The 19,351-nt window shown below is 42.5% G+C and overlaps 1 protein-coding gene across 2 annotated transcripts in view; it reads right to left on the minus strand.

The window, feature by feature from the left end:
- The window catches only part of LOC110077616 (solute carrier family 2, facilitated glucose transporter member 9), a 42,355-nt gene extending 23,270 nt beyond the window's left edge, over window positions 1-19,085 (minus strand). The window contains exons 1-4 of one of the 2 annotated variants that reach the window (XM_078389445.1): window positions 7,152-19,085; window positions 6,651-6,741; window positions 1,537-1,635; window positions 1,099-1,259 (exon numbers count right to left, since the gene is read on the minus strand). In XM_078389445.1, the coding sequence (XP_078245571.1) occupies window positions 1,099-1,259; window positions 1,537-1,635; window positions 6,651-6,731 (341 nt within the window). In that variant the 5' untranslated portion in view covers window positions 6,732-6,741; window positions 7,152-19,085. The remainder of the gene's footprint in view (window positions 1-1,098; window positions 1,260-1,536; window positions 1,636-6,650; window positions 6,742-7,151) is intronic. The other variant, XM_020790860.3, reaches the window with a different exon arrangement.
- Between the last annotated feature and the right edge of the window lie 266 nt (window positions 19,086-19,351).

Consider the following 19,351-nt stretch of genomic DNA (forward strand, 5'->3'; position numbering starts at 1 on the left):
AAAAGTTCCCCAAGCAATTCAGAAACAATAAGAATGTTACTGTCTTATTTCTGAAAAATATTAAGAGAAGCAATTAGAAAAAAGTAAGAGACAGAAGAAGCAAATGTTACTAAAAATAAAATAAATCAAGAGAGACACCCCCCCCCCAAAAAAAACCCCAGCTAACCCTAAACTCTCTTCCTCTTTCTGCCCAGTGTTCTGGCAGAAAAAAACAAGTATATCTTTTCTACATGTGTCGAAAGACAGAACCAAAAAGGAATTTAAATTAACATTAGATGTTGATACATACCAATTATCAGCAGCTGTGAGGCACCAGTTTTACCACTGTGGGCTGTCACAGAAAGGGCTGCTGAACATTTAATGGACAACTAGCTATCTAGCCAGTGCTTGTCTGAGGGAGACCCTTTTTTTCTTTCCCTTTGCTCTTTAAGTCTTACAACTCCACACCCATTTCTGTCTTAATCCATGGGTATTCTTGCTTGTAGAATGGTCTCCAAATATTTTGGTTAAAAGATTCCTTATTGGCCCCCTTCTTAGCAGACACTCACTGCTGACCTTCCTCACTACTGTTGCAACTTTCTACTTCTTTGCTTTCTCCCATTGGACCCAATCCATACAGCCACTAAAAGGGAGAGGGCACTCCCTCTGCTTCTACCTCCCAGCTACTTCTCTTTTCTCCTGTTTCTGGTCATTTGCTTAGATGAAATACTGTAAGTGAATATGGAGCAGCAGCCAGGCTCAAGAGTGGTCAATCCAGGAGGATCTTGGGTAGATTTTCCCACTCTGATGGCCTTCAGAAGTGCTGGACTACAACTCCAGTTGTTTTGACTATGTGATGGTCATTAGCACATTGGGTGAGGATTATAATAATTGCAGTTTAATGCTACTTGAGGGCATTGGGTTGGGGAAGGCTGCTTTAAAGGTTCCCAGTGAACATGAGCCAAAGGTATGATGAACCTTGATTGCAGTCCTGATGCCAGTCCGCTTGCTCCCCCTGCTCCAGATTCTAGGTATAACATGAATTTCAGAGCGATGTCAACGCTTCCCCTTCTATGCTAAAACCTGGAGAATCACCTGCTGCCTTAGGACTCTTCTTACCTTCCATACAAAGTGACCAGAATTCCAACTGGGAATGACCCCACCAGGCCTCCCAAGGCAAAAACCGAGACAGTCAGTGAGTACATGAGCGTGAGTGGCCCTTGAGCCAGGCCTCTTCCATATCGGTGATACCATGTTGCATTATAAAAGGATTTGATATGCTGCAAAGGAGAAAGATACACAGCAGAGTGAGGGGATGAGTCTTCTAGGTCCACATTTATCGTGATCAGATTCTATCCATAGCTGGAGCCTTAACAAATCTTTGGAATGGAGCATGGCAACCAAAGTTAAGTAGTAGGGAGGAACAGGAGCAGTTCGGGTCAATAAGGCATACCAGTCCAGAAAGTGAAGACAGAGCCCTTCTCTTGGGAATGTTGGGGCATATTAATTTTGGAGGTGAGGGATTGTGTGAGCACGCACTTCCCACCCTCATCTTACCATGGCTGGAGAATTCACCACAGCCAGATTGTAGCCATAGAGCATGGAGGATCCAAATGATGCCAGGATTGTGACAGCAAGCAGAGGGAACGTGAGGTGCTAAGAGGGATGAAAATGCATGTCAAACAAGGGCATATGAAAATCCATCAGAATGCATCACAAAAATCTCATTTCGATACAAATGAGAAGAACTCTCCATCCTCACTTAATTGTGTTTCTTCCAGTTCCATCTGGATTCCCATCTCATCTCTTGTTTGTATCAGTTTGGAAGATTTGGGGTTTGTGCTCTCTCATGGAAATGTTCCTGCATTTCCTCTAATCTATGCATTTTTACACGATTTCCCTAACATGCAGATTTTCTCCAGGTCACGTAGAGTCGGACACGACTAAACAACTAAACAACAACAATGCTAAAATCAATGAATAGACAAAGTTAGCTTATATCACTGAAAGACAATATTAAAAGATAGTATTACACTTCCAGTTGTCTTGGATTCTCTGCTGCAGTGAACCAAGAAGCAGCAAAAGGGTCATTACAAGAGTAGTTAGAGGACTGGAAAACTAAAGCAACCTGCAGTCCAGTTCTAAGCCTTCTAAGTTTAAAATGAACTTTCCTCTAATGTTAAGGAATCTGCACTTAGTAAGATTTATGGAAGAATTTCTTCGTAATGTGAAGGCCTCACTCACATAATCTCTTATGAGCAGAACCAACCTGGAGGTGAAGTGTAGGAGGAACTAACAAGCTTTAATAGCAGTGACAGCTTGTCAGGTACTGGAGTGGAGGATGCTAGATGGTAAAGTGGATTCTGCACTTCTAAAACACAGCATAGGACTTATTAGCCCAGCATAGAAGCTATTGTCCTTTGAATGGTCACAGGCCAAAACTACGCCCAAAGCAGATGTAGGTTTGTATCATCAGCAAGCCATGCTAGGTGCTGCTATTCAACGGTCAACTATCTGCATGGTGTTAAAAACCCTCATGCTATTTTACAGAAATCAGAATTGCATGCCACACAAAGTATGAAAAGAAAAAGGGGAAACAACTCTTTTTTTCATTGTGGAACAAAAGCAAGAAGCTATACTTTGGTATTTAACAACTCTGTATGTATCTTTGGTTAAGCCATGTAATTAAACAGGGAAACATTAAACATGTGTTCTCTGGCTGTAAGTATCCTTTAGGAACAGAGAATCACCAGGAGAAAAAAACTGGGCTTCCAGGACAACAAAAAGACCTATTCAGGCATTTCTGTCCCTATATTAATCTACATATGAACATCAAGGGAATGCCCAGCCTCATCTTGCCAACTCCTTGATGTTTTTCCTCATGTGGAAAGTGACACATCTGATGGAAAGAAGGCCTTGTTCACATGTAGGATTTCCATATAAGCCTGTGGCTTGGAGAATCAGGGATCTTTCTTTGTGTGGAAAGTCTACAGTGAAGAGAACACTCTTCTCTTTCCATGTGAGAAAAGCAGAGGAGGATGCTTAAATGTTAATTGAAATGAGGACATTATACATAGGACTATACACAATTGACAAAAGATGTCCCACCCCTTGAAAATTGGAATCAATCTATATGACAGAGGAAGGACAGATAAAAACACAAATCAGAGGAGCTTTTGATAAGACAAATGCTTCATAATTGATGTAGATTTATGGCTGTTGGATACAGTTCAATTATTATGCCTCTGAGCAAATCTCAGAACATGAAGGAAATCTTTTAGACCAGTTTATAGTAAATTAAAGGCAACAGGACAACAATTTGCTACCAAGGAATATGAGAAGGGAAGGAAGTAGTTTCTGTTTAGTGGCAAAAAAAATAAAATAAAATTCTAGCCCCATGCCATATCCAATAGGTGTTGTTTAATTTCACTGCTAGGAGCTACACTGTAGTGCAGAATGAGATACCCCAAAGTGCTTGGAAAAGTTACTTTTTGAAGGACTACAACATCCAGAATCCTCTAGACCACTGGTTCTTAACCTTGGGTTACTCAGGAGTTTTGGACTGCAACTCTCAGAAGCCTTCACCACCAACTGTGCTGGCTGGGGTTTCTGGGAGTTGCAGTTCAAAAACATCCGAGTAACAAAGGTTAAGAACCACTGCTCTAGACAACATGGTTGTGGGAGAGTCTGGGAGGTATATTCCGAGAAAGTAACTTCCCTAGTCTTGATTCCTAATAAATACAGATAAATTGCCCATTAAACTTAATAAGACATACATTTCAGTAAACAGTTTAAATGACATTACCATTCTTCCAAGACAGTCAAAAGTACAACCAATCTTTCCAAAATAATTTTATTGTTTTCTTATCATCATCTGAAGCTCCCTTCCAGAAATCCACAAATACTAAACTGTACCAAGATACAATACGTTTTGGTCCTTTTTTGTACAATTGATATGTTGTACACTCTGTTTGCAGGCAGTTCTGCAAAAGTGCCTCATTTGTTTGAAAACAAGTTGGAAACAGATATTCTCCAAGTTGCAACATTTATAGGGAACTAGGAGAGGAAAATCACTGGTGAACCCAAATAAATGTTATTTTCTTAGAGACAATGGGATAAAACAGTGACAGCCTCTTGTCTTCTGTCTCTGATTTCACAAAGGCCAGAGACTTACTAGAAAGAAAGGAGAGAAAAAAAGCTGGAAATCCAGGCCAGAGAACGCTTCAAACAGACCCTGCGTGGTGTGTGCAGAATCTAGGGAAAACCCAACCAACCAGGCAAAGTGGCAGTCCTAATTCTGACAGTCTAATTTATGAAGAAATGAATTCCACAATATTCAGACACCGCAGCCTCAGACTAGGTTTTTGTTTTTCATATACAGATGGGTTGCTGAAATAGGTTTACACATGCACATGCACATAACTGGATGAGAGCACCTAGCATAGATTATCCAAAACAGACCAGGCAGATGGTTGCAGCACTCCTTTTAAAAAATCGAGCATCCTGTCCAATTAAGGATGAAGAAATGGCTAGAAGCCTGTAGTTGTTACTAGATGAAAGGCAAAATGCTACTTTGATCACAACATAAGCTGGAAAAGTTCCTTTTTTGGACTATAGATTCCATAATTCTCCAGTCACCGTGGCCAGTAGCCATGCTGGCAGAGGGAAGCTATGGGTCCCAAAAGGAATGTTTATAGCCTGTGAGTCAGAGAAACCTATTGGTGACAGTGTCCCTCTCCTCCAGTGGTTGGTAGCAGCCGGTTGTAGGTGGAAACTAGCTATGAGCAGGACGTAGAAGTCAGTATTCATACACCCATGCACGCATAGGCAGGTACAAAAGCACTCCCATACACAGAGAGACACAGAAGGGAGAGAGAGGCAAGTACTGACTGAGATAGTCTCTTACTCCCATCCTATTACTGTAATTCACAGCTGAGGAGGAGAAAAATACATCCTGTTCCCACATTAGAGATGTTTCTAATTTCTTCTGCAGCTGGTGATACTCTTTATGACCAAAGGTGGTCAGTGGACTTATTCAAGCATCTTGATTCTCTCATCCCAATCATGACAGACTTGCCAGTAAACTTGAGGTCAACACATGTGGGGCCCTCAATCTTCTGCTTCAGGAAAGGAGGAAAGGAGGAGTTATCTGCCAAAGGGAGCCTACATTGAGGGAGCACACAGTGGAAATGCCTCATTTGCCCTCATGGACAGCTAGCCACTGCCCTTTTCAGACCTGGGTCAAAGGACAACATTCAACATATATTCAAAGTGGGCCAACATATGGATTCCTCTCTGGACACAAAGAAAAAGGGATCATCCAGATTTGGAAGAAACCAGGGCATTAGGTGAATATGTTGAGTGTAAAAGCATTGTTTGCAAGAAAGCCACAGTGCCCTGTCCACTACACCTGCATGCTACCAGTCCTGGATGGCTTTAATGTGTCAAAGTCTAGCCCTCTAATGGGCAGTGAGGTTACCAGTTGCCAGTGGCCTTTCAAAGGGTGTACAGATACAGCAACATGAGAGCAACATGGCTGGACTCCACAGTATAGCACATGGCTTTGTCAGGAGCGGAACAAGAACCATCTATTTTCTCCCTCTTGCTGGCCATCCTTCTTGGAGATTCTGGAAGGTGCACTTCAAAAAGGTAAAATTGTGACACTCAAGACTTATCAACAGTCCAGACCAAATGGAGCCCAGTTGCTAAACTGGAACTGGTCAAACATTTATTCTCAGTCATTGCTTCTTCTCTAACTCCTTCTAGCAGTTTAGGAAATTTCTTTCAAGTTCAGTACTTTTACTTCAGAAATATATGTTCATTCAATTCTAGAGGAAAATAACTAGGATTGCTTTCCTAAACTTTGGAGGTGAGCTGATGACGATATGGCAATTCCTGATCCATAATGATATATGCAAATTGAAAATCACCCACTGCCTAGAAAACCATTGGCAAGCGAAACAGAAACTACATGGCCAGAGGGTAGTCAAAGAAAGTGTAAAAAGAAAGTGCAAAAGCAGGACTGCAGCTGAATACTGTATTTAAGAAGACAAAAAAAAATTTATTAAAAAAGTAAAAATAAAAAAAGACTACAGAAGAACTACACAACTTTAACGTTGACAGTGAAGAAGTTGTTAAAAATTTTGCATACCTTGGTTCAATCATCAATCCAAATAGAGACTGAGACTCAAGAGGGCAGCAATCAAGAAATGAGAAAAGATAATCAGGTATAAGAGTGTGTCTCTAGACACCAAGAACAAGATCATCCACGCTCTTGTATTTCTGCTCACCATGTATGGGTGTGAAAGCTTGACTGTAAAGAAAGCTGACAGGAAAAAAATTGTTTAGTTTCAAATATGGTGCTGAAGCAGAGCTTTGTGGATTCCCTGGACTGCCAGAAAGATGAACAAGTGGATCCTAGCTCAAACCAAGCCTAAGCTATCTCTGGAGGCAAAAACTTTGAAGCTGAGGCTGTTCTACTTTGGGCACATCATGAGAAGGCAAGATTCTCTGGAAAAGACAATAATGCTGGGAAAGACTGAACACAGCAAGAAAAGAGGAAGGTGGATTGACTGTATAAAAGGAGCCTTAGGCTTGAGTTTACAAGAGCTGAGCAGGGCTGTTGAGCACAGGATGTTCTGGAGTTCTGGAGAGCTCTCATTCATACTCACCATAAGTAAGAAGTGACTTGATGACATGTAACAAGAACAAAAAATGCAGAACAGGAATGAATAGCCATCACTGAGCTTCATTGCAACAGAACTGTGAAACAGAGTGAAATTAGATTTGAAAATTACTATGGCTGAAGATTTTGTCTCCAAAGGAAATAGAAAGCAACAACTTATGCCTTTCTCTCAATTTCATGGCATCTGCTTCTGGAAATATTATGAGCTAGGAATCTTGGAAATACCCATTTGGTCCAAATGCCCACACCTTTTGCTTCTCATTCCTTAGCCCAGCATGCAAGTCAGAGACCCAGGAAAGTGGGGACTTGTCCCTCTACACAGGCCAGAGCACAGTAGCCAGGAATAGAGCCCTGGCTGGCGTTCACAAGTCGGATGCAATTAAAATCCCAGCTAATCACTTGAGGAATGTAAGGCACTGCAGCAGACCAAGCTTGAGGCAGATACCTCTCAATTTGTGACGTACAGAAGGCTTGACAAGTTACTTACCCCAGTGATCTTCCTGTGGAAGACAAAGGGGGGGCTGTTGTCCATTTGGGCAAAGTAGCCCCACCGTTTAATGTCCAGACAGTACAATACAAAAAATAAAAAAGACCCTTTGCCAAATGACAGGCAGCAGAAAAATCCACCAACACTGGGGTTAAGGCAAAGAGAGAGTTTGTTGGTGAGAGAGATGCAAAATGCAGAATAAAAGCTCTCCTTAGTTAAGCCCTTAGAGGCAGCATGCAATCACATGATGGTTAATGTGATATGCTTTGCTTGTTTGAGGAACGGATTCATGGACAAGAAGCTGGAGCTGCTAGGACCCTCTCAAACTGGCAGCTGCCCAGGGCATTATTAACCCCGTCCATGCTTGGATAGCATGATGTGTGTGATTTGTCCTGCTCTCCCTTCTACTGGTACTCAGAGGCTGAGCATGCGCTTGCTGCTTGCACCTCCCCTTTGTGCTGAGCTCCTGCACATAGAAGTGGCCAGGCATGTGTAAAACTGTGCTGCTGCCAAATCTGAGATAAGCGAAGTTGTACATGTGAATCTGGAGTTCTTGCTGCACTGAATCCACTGGAGAACTGAGGTGAAGGATAAGTCCAGTCAGCTACTCCTGGGTGAAACTTTCTGGATCTGTATCCATAATGTTAGCTCTGCCCAGAATTGTTTTGGCTCTTGGTGTACGTATGGCAACGTCATCAAAACTGTTTGAAGAAAAAAAAAAAAACTGGACAAGCCTAATGCACTTTATCATAACACTAATCTGGATTAATTCCCCTAATTACACCATTTCCAAACCTTCTGCCCTTCTCCCAGTGCATTCATCTGGATAATATGTCTCCTTTCAACCCTTTTGGGAAGATTATTTCAAACAGTTCTTTTGGAGTTTGATAATTCTTAAAACCTTTCCAAGTTCCTTTGGATCCCATCAGGCTGTCAAAGGAAGATGTGATAGTAGCGACGGGGTCCACACACCACAGTAGACCAGGGTCCTAGGTGAAGTCTGGTTATTGCTCATGAGCAGAGTGCTGCTAAATAAACCACAGACCTTCTGCACACACAGTCATTGCAGTCTGATTTTCAAGGAGAGACAGGCTGCTGGATTCATACATCATCATCGATGGATGGTGTTTGGTTTCTTGAGCTGATGTTACTTGTAAAAGAAATAATCATGCAGCACATACCAGCACAGTTATGCAGCACATACCATTCATGGGGTTGGACTCGATGGCCTTATAGGCCCCTTTCAACATCATTATTCTATAGTTCTATGATTCACAGTTAGCCAGAATTCCCAAAAATGTGCCATGCAGTCTATGCTGAAGGTGGAATTAGCTCCTATAAACAATCTCCACAATACAATACTGTCTCTCTTGTTCTTGGCATCCCTCTTTTGTCACTCTGTCTCCTCTCAGAATAAAATCACACTGTATTTAACCAAACATGGAGGTTCTTGTCATTATATGGAAGTGCAAGGCCTTTTTTTGGTGTGACTAAATCATCTTCATGCACACAATGCATTCTTGTAACTGGGCAGCTACCTATGTACGCTTTTTGTGTTGCCAGCAGCAATTATCCCATGAAGGAAATGGGTGAAGTCGTCTTAGGGTTGTGGTGGGAGGGACTTAGTGGCCACAGCCGCTCCTGACGTTTTTAAGGATTAGCTGTAAAATCAGGGGGGTGGGGGTGGGAAGGGTTTACTATTTCAAACATTGGCAAACTTCAAATTGGTGTCAGGTGGAGATTTACTGATGTGAACTAAAGCAGTCCATAGGCAGCAACACTCAGTGATCTGGAGAAGCAGCAGAACTGACAAAGCTGATGGAACAACTGTATTAGACTTTATATATACATATGGTGAGTAAATGCTCCATCTTTTAAAGCTGTCAGTTCCCTTTTTGGAAGTGTGAGGTGATGCCTTTTCTCGTTGTTGCTCTTCTAGTATATGATACCTTGTAAGCACATTTATTAGAAAGGTTGGGAGGCAGAGGAGGTACGAACGCCAGGGTTGATCCTTCCTTCATTTCCATCTGTTTTCTTACCCAGAAGAGCCATTTCCTCTTTCCTTCCCCGCCACCCCGTCACAGCTTTGCATATGCCTGTATTTGAGGGCGTTCTCTGTTGTGTTAAATTCTTCTTTCATGGTAATTGTCTACTCATGTTACTCATACATATACTTCTTATTCAGACTTTTCCCACAGATACAGTAAATACATGGAGAGGTTGTGAGAGTGCAGGGCAATGACACCTTTATTCTTGCCCCCTTCACACAGGCAATGGATGCAGGTGTGGCTTATTTTAAAATCTAAAAAAATGTCGCTGTTAAGGTGCTACACTCAATATGTCAGAAAGTTTGGAAAACTCAGCAGTGGCCAGAGGACTGGAAAAGATCATTCTACATCCCAATCTCAAAGAAGTGCAGTGCCAAAGAACGCTCTAACTACCGTACAATTGCACACATTTCACACACTAGCAAGGTTACACTCAAAATCCTCCAAAGTAGGCTTCACCAATATGTGGACCGAGAAGTCCCAGAAGTACAAGTTGGATTTCGAAGGGGCAGAGGAACTAGACACCAAATTGCGAACATGTGTTGGATTATGGAGAAAGCCAGAGAGTTTCAGAAAAACATCTACTTCTGCTACATTGACTACACAAAAGCCTTTGACTGCGTGGACCACAACAAACTATGGCAAGTTCTTAAAGAAATGAGAGTGCCTGACCACCTTATCTATCCTGAGAAATCTGTATGTGGGAGAGGAAGCAACAGTTAGAACTGGATATGGAACAACTGATTGGTTCAAAATTGGGAAAGAAGTATGACAAGGCTGTATATTGTATCCCTGCTTATTTAACTTATGTGCAGAATACATCATGCAAAAGGCTGGACTGGAGGAATCCCAAGCTGGAATTAAGATTGCCAGAAGAAATATCAACAACCTCAGATATGCAGACAATGCCACTCTGATGGCAGAAAGTGAGGAGGAATTAGGTAAAGGTAAAGGTTCCCCTTGACAATTTTTGTCCAGTCGTGTTCGACTCTAGGGGGCGGTGCTCATCCCCGTTTCCAAGCCACAGAGCCAGCGTTTTGTCCGAAGACAATCTTTCCGTGGTCACATGGCCAGTGCGACTTAGACACGGAACGCTGTTACCTTCCCACCGAGGTGGTCCCTATTTATCTACTTGCATTTGCATGCTTTCTAACCGCTAGTGGGAGCTGAGACAAGCGACGGGAGTTCGCTCCATTGCGTGGATTCGATCTTACGACTGCTGGTCTTCTGACCCTGCAGCACAGGCTTCTGCGATTTATCCCACAGCGCCACCACGTCCCTGTGGAGGAGGAATTAAAGAACCTAATAATGAGGGTGAAAGAGCAGAGTGCAAAAAAAAAAAAGGTCTGAAGCTCAACATAAAAAAAAAAAACAACTAAGACCATGGCCACTGGACCCATCACTTCCTGGCAAATAGTAGGGGAAGATAGGGAGCCAGTGACAGATTTTACTTTCTTGGGCTCCATGATCACTGCAGATTGGGACAGCAGCCATGAAATTAAAAGACGCCTTGCTCCTTGGGAGGAAAGCACTCTTCAGGGTGTTTGTGTAATATTTGTGAAAGACTTGGTGCTTATGCAAGTATTTGACAAGGGAGCTCTTGTCTCACTAAACCTTTGGCATGTAAATCTGTGTTTCCTGCAGGGTGTACCACTCTGTGTTCAGCCAGTAGCATTACCCACCAGTTCCAGAAGAAAACAAAATTCTCTCACTTTTCTTACATTACACGGGATTATAGTGTATGGAATAAAATGGGGTATTCTTTGGCATCTTTAAAAATGACTTTCTGGCTGATGACCAAGTGATGTTTGGGAATTGAGGAGGTTACTGACTTCCAATCTTTTCATCCTCCCGAAGTCTTAGACTGAGCTACTTTAGGAAAAGAAGAAGGCATAAGGGAAAGATGAGAACTATGGCGCAGGAGGGAAACGTATTTGATTTAGTAGACCCACTTTTTTTCAGGACAAAATTCTTTACCATACTTTCCAAGAGTGCTAGAAGAGTTGGCTGTAGGGTGAGCAATGCTGAGCCCACAGGCATTTACTTTGTGCTTCAAGGCTAAGGCTGCTTCTTCTTGGGGAAGTGTGACTGGGTAAGATGCTTGAATTCATGGGATGCAAGACTGAAACCGCACAACAAGAACACTTGTAACAGTCATAAGCAGAATACAGTAGTTCTGTTTTGTCAGAAGGTGAAGGAGGGAGATGAGTGTGCAGAAACTGGGAATTGTGTCTAGCTGGAAGATTGCCATGAAATCAATTGGTTTCATGCCAGTTTGTTGACCCTATCACTCCAATTTTAACAGGTACCTTTTATGTATGTATGTATGTATGTATGTATGTATGTATGTATGTATGTATGTATGTATGTATGTATGTATGTATGTATGTATGTATGTATGTATGTATGTATGTATGTATGTATGTATGTATGTATTACTGCAATGAATGCTTCTGGGTGGTTTACAGCATACTAAAATAACACCCAACAGTGGCAGATTTATAAATAAGGAAATAAAAAATAGAACATTAAAACGGTGCAGCAATCCCAAGAGGCATAAATTCTAGCTAAAAGATGAAACCATGGCATGAAATCAAGCAGGGTTGCCATGAGAGCCCTCTCTGGAAAGCAATGTGTTCAGGAGGCATTTAAATGTAGGGAAGGAGGGGGCCAGGTGCAGCTCCACAGGGAGCTGGTTCCAGAGTGCAGGTGCCACAGCAAAGAAGGCCCGGCCTCTGGAAGACGATTTCCGAGCATCCTACAGAGTGGCCACGGGTAGGAGAGATGCAAGAACTTGTAAAAATGCTAGACTGGGGTGCATTATGTATCTGGGGCACACAACCTTTCTATTTCCACCCTGATAGATTTCCATGGGCTACAGCCACCATCCCTTTTTTTTCCAACCAGGCAGTCAGTAACCAAGTAACTTCTTTTTTATAAAAAGCTCCTCCCCCCCGTGCAGGAATGTGCACAATCACACCCCTGCAAGCTTCTGGGGGTGCAGCTCTCCATATGTTGGCTTTTTCATGGGGAGTCCTCTGGGAGCCATATTAGGGGTCTTGGCACATGGCATCTCAGGCAGGATCTTCAGAGTTGGCTGATAGTTTCTAAAGAAGACTGTAAGAGGTTGCTGAAGAAAGAGGATTATAAAACAGACACAGTTCTTTACGAGTGTGGAGAAGAACAGGAAGCATCACTCCTATTGCTAATCAGGTTCTATTTTTAGGGCGTAGGAGTACAATGAAGAAAAGGCATGTGGTCACGTGGATTGGAATGGCCTGCAGATATATGGCCTATGGAATGGACCTGTGGAATAGCCTGCCTTTTGAATGGCATAGAGGAAATCTTTGATTTGTTTCATAAACAACACAATTTAGTATTTCCCACTGGCAAAAAGGGCAGAGGATTTCTCCCAGCCTCAACCTTTGCAAGATGGAATGAGCAAAAAGATAGATATCAGATTACCGGGGCAACAAAGCTCTGGAAGACAATGGAACAGTATGGACAAGCTACAAGTCTGGATCCTTTCAGTGGCTCCAGGCCAAGAGTAAAATCCGATAAGATGCTATAATCACATCACATGGTGCTGCAGGACAAAAGGATGATTTAGTTTCTGGGAATAAAGAAAGGTGGTTTAATGCACTTCTCCCATCTTGCCATCTACCAATAAAGAAAGGAATTTTAGGGGTGAAAGTAAGGAAGCCAACCGGAATGCAGGAAAATTAGGGCATGGTAACCGGAATAAAAATCAATTGCTGCTTGGAAGAAAGAGACTGAGAGTAACACTCAGATGCAGATGATTTTCAGTTCACATTTTTCACTTAATTTTTACTTTTGCAGATCTCAACTGCTTTGGAGAGTTTGGGCCATAGTTTGTCTTGATTTTGGGAGAATTTTCAATTTTTACAATAAAAATTTCTACACTTCACTGTCTTTTATTCAATGCCCCTGCCCCATATAGATGTGACTTCATTTTTTCTTTCTGTTTTTTCCCATCTGGATTTTCCTGTATCAATTTTCCTGCACATTTTCCTGAGTCTTCAAGAACTTGTTCCTTGGAACAGATAGTTTCCTGGGCACATGTTGTTGATCATGTGACATTGCACACCTGGCAATGACCTTTAAAACCTCTGCAAATATTCAGCTCCCCTCCCAGGAAGCATTTTTTTGTAAACAATGACAACGATTGGTGGCTAAATAAATCCCAGGCTATAGATAACATTGCAACTGATCAGTTGAGATGAAAATATAGCTGGGAATTACAGCAGCTACAACACAATTATTGCAGTGTTTTACATTTGATAATGGCCTAAGAAACCTTGGTTTATATTGCATCCATTAAGATGAGTTTTAAACATATGTATATATTTTATCACAGCTCAGCTGTCTCTCTCTGGATTCTTCCTCTGTAATGTTCTTCTCCAGAATGACAACTTTTCCACAGGTCCATTCCATAGGCCATATATCTGCAGGCCATTCCAATCCACGTGACCACATGCCTTTTCTTCATTGTACTCCTACGCCCTAAAAATAGAACCTGATTAGCAATAGGAGTGATGCTTCCTGTTCTTCTCCACACTCGTAAAGAACTGTGTCTGTTTTATAATCCTCTTTCTTGTGCAGAGGTAAATTATAATGTCCAGGTAAATTATAATGATTTAATTTAATGATTTAATTCCTGATGACTGATTTTTGGGGGGATAAGTAGCTATATCTCTTTCTTAATCTTTAGACCAAAGTCTGGTGAGCATAATGAGCTTCAATTAGGGGGTTGTGGAAGGTTAGGGGCAAATATACTGTTTCAGAAAAAGCGCACTGTGGCTAATTTTTGCATAATTATAATTTCATCTGATATTTTAATACAGGTTGTTCTGATTTACATTTTTCATTTCATCATTGCATTGTATTGTTAGAAATTCATTGATTTTCCTCTGATTCCTTTTATACTGTGCCTTTATTTCATGGATCTTATTCCCTGTTTATCTGCTCTGATTTAGATATTTTTTCAAATTAATTGCACCTGTGAATAGTCTTAGATCTTCTCTGGTTGTATCTTTCACCCACTGGGGCAAATAATGGGCTTCTTTTTCACCTATGTCAGTGTACACTGTGCCCTTTTAATATGTATTATGAGGGATATGATGCTAGCTGCCCCAAATGTTCTTGAAGTTGCCTGTTGTTGGACAACTGATATATTTATAAACTATACTGTGGACAAAGAAAACAAGCAGCAATCCTTCTGGAAAGGGGGCATGGTTTTATATTTTGACAGAAGCTTGTCTTCCATATTACTGGTGAAGAAACTATTCTTTCTCTTCAGGCCCACACAGGTAACTGACCACTGTTCCGTTCAGGCATCATCTTGTACAATACCTCTGTTCCCAAGCTACATGATTCTTGCATCTTTGTTCAATTTTGGAAGTTGCCTTTAACTTTTCTAATGTTAATTTCCGCAGTGTGATGACACTGCATCACACTAAACTGAATTATGCAGGCTTAAAAGTAATATTTCATGCCAGTATCACTGCCGTCACTAAGGAACAGATTGTTAATCCCCAATACATCATTTCTCCACATGGCCATGATTGTATGCATCTATGCAAATTATATTACACATCTATTTCTAAAGAACTTACTGTTCATAGCCTTTCTTCCCTGTGTTGAGTAACACAAACTGTCTCATGGAGAAAGCTATTCTGAAAAACAGCTGATGGAAGCAGCTTAATATGGGACTTCCTACAGCTATGCACTGTTATGGCTTGGAGATGTTCACAATATTGGAATTGCAATATAACTGCAAAGGTCACCCAACTGCATGCTGGTGGATTGTTCAGAAGAGATTTGGAAGGCTGTCAAAAGAGCAAGATGATTCTTTGCTTGATGGTGATGGTGAGGAGCTAATGACTCCTCACATAAGCCATCAGGGTAAAATCAGAGGTGCCTGTATCTTCCCTACACTTTTGCCTCAACTCTAGGCCCCTGACATAAGTGCAGGAATGGAGACACTGTCCAAGCTAATAGGCAATGTTTCTAAAGGTTTCCTCACTTGATGATTCAACCTGTTAAGGGTGCACTCAGATGATGATTTAACATTTTTTGAAGTACATACAGCCTGATCTGTTTTGATTTTTTGTCAGCAACCAGATAACAGACACAGGATTGGGAACCAGCCCAACTGTACTCCATACCATCCAGTTATTTTTGGTCCACTGGCTGGGCAGTACTCCTTTTTTGGATCAGGACCAGATCACATTTGTACAAAAGGGTTGCTTTAAAGATTGCTCCCAGTGAATTGACCCCTAGCATAATCCAGTGTGATCTTTATATCACTGGCTGATCACATCCTAAATGGAACTGCAGACCACATAACAGGTCCTTTGGCTTCTGGGAAATGGTTTCGTGCTAAATCTGTTAATAATTGCTGGTTTAAAATCTCACTGGAATGTATTCATTCTCCCACTTTCTACTTAACTTCCTTGGTTTTACATCAAAACAATGCATCATATTTCCTTTAGTCACAGAAAACCCATGCATAATTTGCAGAAATTTCCAGAGTTGGAAGGACTTGGTTACTTACTTTAACTATGGTTCTTTGAATGGTGATCCGTGTATCCACACAAAAAAAGGTTTGTGCGTGCATGAACACTGTTTTGGAAAGTTCCAGGGCCTCAAAAATGAAAGTGTACCTCTGCCTATGTCACATAAGTGCAGCCCTGCTCTCCTCAGTCCCAGTTGTGTGCTGCAAGAAAAGAAGGGAGAAACAAGAGAGGAGGTGGGTGGATTGCATCGATACATGGATCACAACTCATAGTTACGGCAAGTAACTAAGTCTTCTTCTCTTCTTCTTCTTCTTCATGGTGTCCATGTATGCACACAAAAAGGGGTGACTGGCAAGCTAAGGTTTGGAGGTGGGAGTTACACCAGAACAGAAGATAGAACAGCCCATCCAAAGGCAGCACCTTTCTAGGCTCTGAGGTCTCGTCTATAATGGGTGACAAATGTCAATGGTCTAAACCATGTTGCCCATGGCAGATTTCCTGTATGCCCACTCCATGTAAAAATACAGTGGAGGAGGAGATTCCCCTTGTGGAATCGATATGGAAAGCCAGAGACAAGGGTTTATTTGCTGGTTTGTAGGTCAGAGCAATAGCATGAGAGATCCATTTAGAGAAGCGTTGAGAGAAGACAGGGTGTCCCTTTTTCTGCCCTGTCCTGTCCTGTCGTGGTAGCACACAAAAAGCCTGTTGGTGTGTCTAAAGTCTTTTGTCCTGTCCAGGTAGAAGGCCAAGGCTCTCCTGATGTCCAGGGAATGGAGTGAGCTTTCCAAGTCATTCTGCGGTGAAGGATAAAAGGTAGGAAAAATAGGTTGCGACATGTGGAAATGGGAAGCCATTTTGGGGAGGAAAGTAATGTCTGTGTTGAGGGCCACTTTATCTTGGGAAAAGATCACATATGGGAGATTGCAGGGTAAGGCAGTCAGTTCAGTGGCCAGGCGGTGAGATGTAAGGGCCACCAGGAGCACCATCTTAAAGAGTTAGTAGTTGAGGATCCACCATTGCCAGGGGCTCGAATGGGTGCTTGGTAAGCTGAGAGCGAGCCAGGGAGAGAGACCAAGGATCATGCAGAATCCGAAAATGAGTTCTGGAGGCCCTTTAAAACTTTTTGATGGTTGGATGTTTGAAGAGCTGGGAAGATGGGTGGCCAGCTGGCTGGTGTGACACAATGGCCGTGAGATAGACCTTGATAGAGGAGATGGAAAGTCCCTGTTGCTTAAGTCCCTGTTGTAGCACGAAGATTAATACAGTAGATAGACGAGTTGGAGAATCCAGTATATTTTGAGAGGACACGTAAAACTGAAGTTTCCTCCATTTATACTGGAAGGGGATCTTGCTTGTTTTAGGATATTGGTGAGGAGGGGGATATCCTCCAAGCAGTGAGCTTCGGGTAAGTGATGTTGAGGTGAAGGACTATGCTGTGGTGGTGAGAGAGAAGTCATGGTGAAGAGGCAGTCTCCTTCTGTCTGTTGCCATCAGGAGGAGAGTTGCAAACCACTGGTGATGTGGCCACCACAATGAACAGAATCACATCAGAAGGGTCATGCAGGATCTTCATGACTGTCCACTGGATAAGTCGGAAAGGAGGAAACATGAAGAGAAAGTTGTGAGTCCAGTCTACAGTGAAGGGGTCCCCTAGGGAGCGTTTGCCCCAGCTGCCCGAGAACAGTAGAGGGCACATTTCAGATTGCTGGCGGTGGGAAAAATATCCACAGCAGGTTTGCCCTAACGGGAGATGAGCAGATTGTAAACTTTGTGGGAGTGTTCCCACTTGTGTGTCTGGGTCATTATTCAACTGAAGCAATCTGCTATCTCATTGTCTGTGCCTAAGACATGAGTCGCTATTGGAAAGATCCTGTGGGCAATGCACCACTCCCATAGAAGACTTGACAGATTGAAGATGCTTAGAGACGTTGTGCCTCCCTGTTTGTTTAGCTAATACATTGCCAATGTATTGTCTGTGGCAATTTGGATGGTGTGGCCTTGGATCATTTTCAAGGCCCCCAAAGAGCCTTGAAAACAGCCAGAAGTTCGAGAAAATTGATGTGATGAGTGGACCATTGTGCCTGTACTTCTCTGGTGACAGCGTGTTCTCCATCCCATCATGCCTTTGTGGGTGACTATGAGACGGGAAGGATGCGGCTAGTGGAAAGGGACTCCCTGCTGGAGGTGGTGCCAAAGCATCCACCAGAGGTGTCAAGAAGTGCCCCAATGTAGTGAATGTGATGGGATGAGATGGAATTTTGCAATTTTTACTTGCAGCCTGAGACTCAACAATAGGCATAGGGTAAAACTGATGTAGGGACATGGTGGCACTGTGGGTTAAACCGCAGAAGCCTCTGTGCTGAAAGGTCGGAAGACCAGCAGTCGTAAGATCAAATCCACATGACGGAGTGAGCTCCCATCACTTGTCCCAGCTCCTGCCAACCTAGCATTCGAAAGCATGCAAAATGCAAGTAGATAAATAGGTACCACCTCGATGGGAAGGTTAAACGGCGTTCCCATGCTGGCCACGTGACAAAGGAAACTGTCTTCGGACAAGCGCTGGCTCTACGGCTTGAAAAACAGGATGAGCACCGCCCCCTAGAGTCGGACACGACTGGACTGAAAATGTCAAGGGGAACCTTTACCTTTACCATCATTATAGCCTGGTAGTTTGCTACGTGAATGTGGAGTGTTGCAGACGAGTAGACCTTGTGGGCTAAGAGGGCCAGCTTATGGCTTTCACTATTGTTTGGAGTATCAAGAGGGAGCCCTTGGATCTCATCTGAGCTGTCTGGACAATGACAGTTAGGTGGAGAGTGCTTAAAGAGAAATTTAGCTTTGTCCTGTTGGATCCTGTAGAAATTCTCAATCCTGTGATATGTTGGTGGGACTGAGGAAAGTTTATGCCATGATTGGTTAATAAGGTCAATGAAGGTTTCAAGCATTGCCATTTCTATGGGGATATTGGTTTTCTTGTGAACTCTGACAAAAATGGAGTGTTTTGCTGGTGGTAGAGGTTGGCTCCGGATAGGTTACTGTAGATCTGAGGTAGCTACAGTGTGGTCAGCATTGTGGATCTCTCCAAACTGGGAGAATGGGTGGCAAGATGGCAAATGCGTTTCAATATAAAAAACTGTAAAGTAATGCACATTGGTGCACCAAATCTAAAGTTTATTTATCAGCTAGTGGATTCTGAGCTGTCCATGATGGATAAGGAAAGAGATCTTGGTGTGCTGGTGGACAGCTCGATTGAACGTGTCAACCCAGTGTGTGGCAGCAGTGAAGAAGACCAATTTTATGCTAGGTATCATTAAAAAGGGGATTGAAAATAAAAAGCCAGCATTATAATCCCACTGTACAAAATGCTGGTAAGGCAGAACCTGGAGTATTGCATACAGTTCTGGACAACACACCTCAAAAAAGACATAGCGGAACTAGAAAAAGTGCAGAAGACAGCAACTGATTACTGGGCTGGGGCACCTCCCTTATGAGGAAAGGCTACAGAGTCTGAGGCTGTTTAGTCTAGAGAAAAGGTGCCTGAGGGTGAACATGATTGAGATGTATAAAATTATGCAGGGGATGGATCATTTGGATAGAGAGAAGCTCTTTTCCC

Source organism: Pogona vitticeps, chromosome 3 (genome assembly GCF_051106095.1).
Source record: "Pogona vitticeps strain Pit_001003342236 chromosome 3, PviZW2.1, whole genome shotgun sequence".
In the NCBI taxonomy this organism is placed as follows: Eukaryota; Metazoa; Chordata; class Lepidosauria; order Squamata; family Agamidae; genus Pogona; species Pogona vitticeps.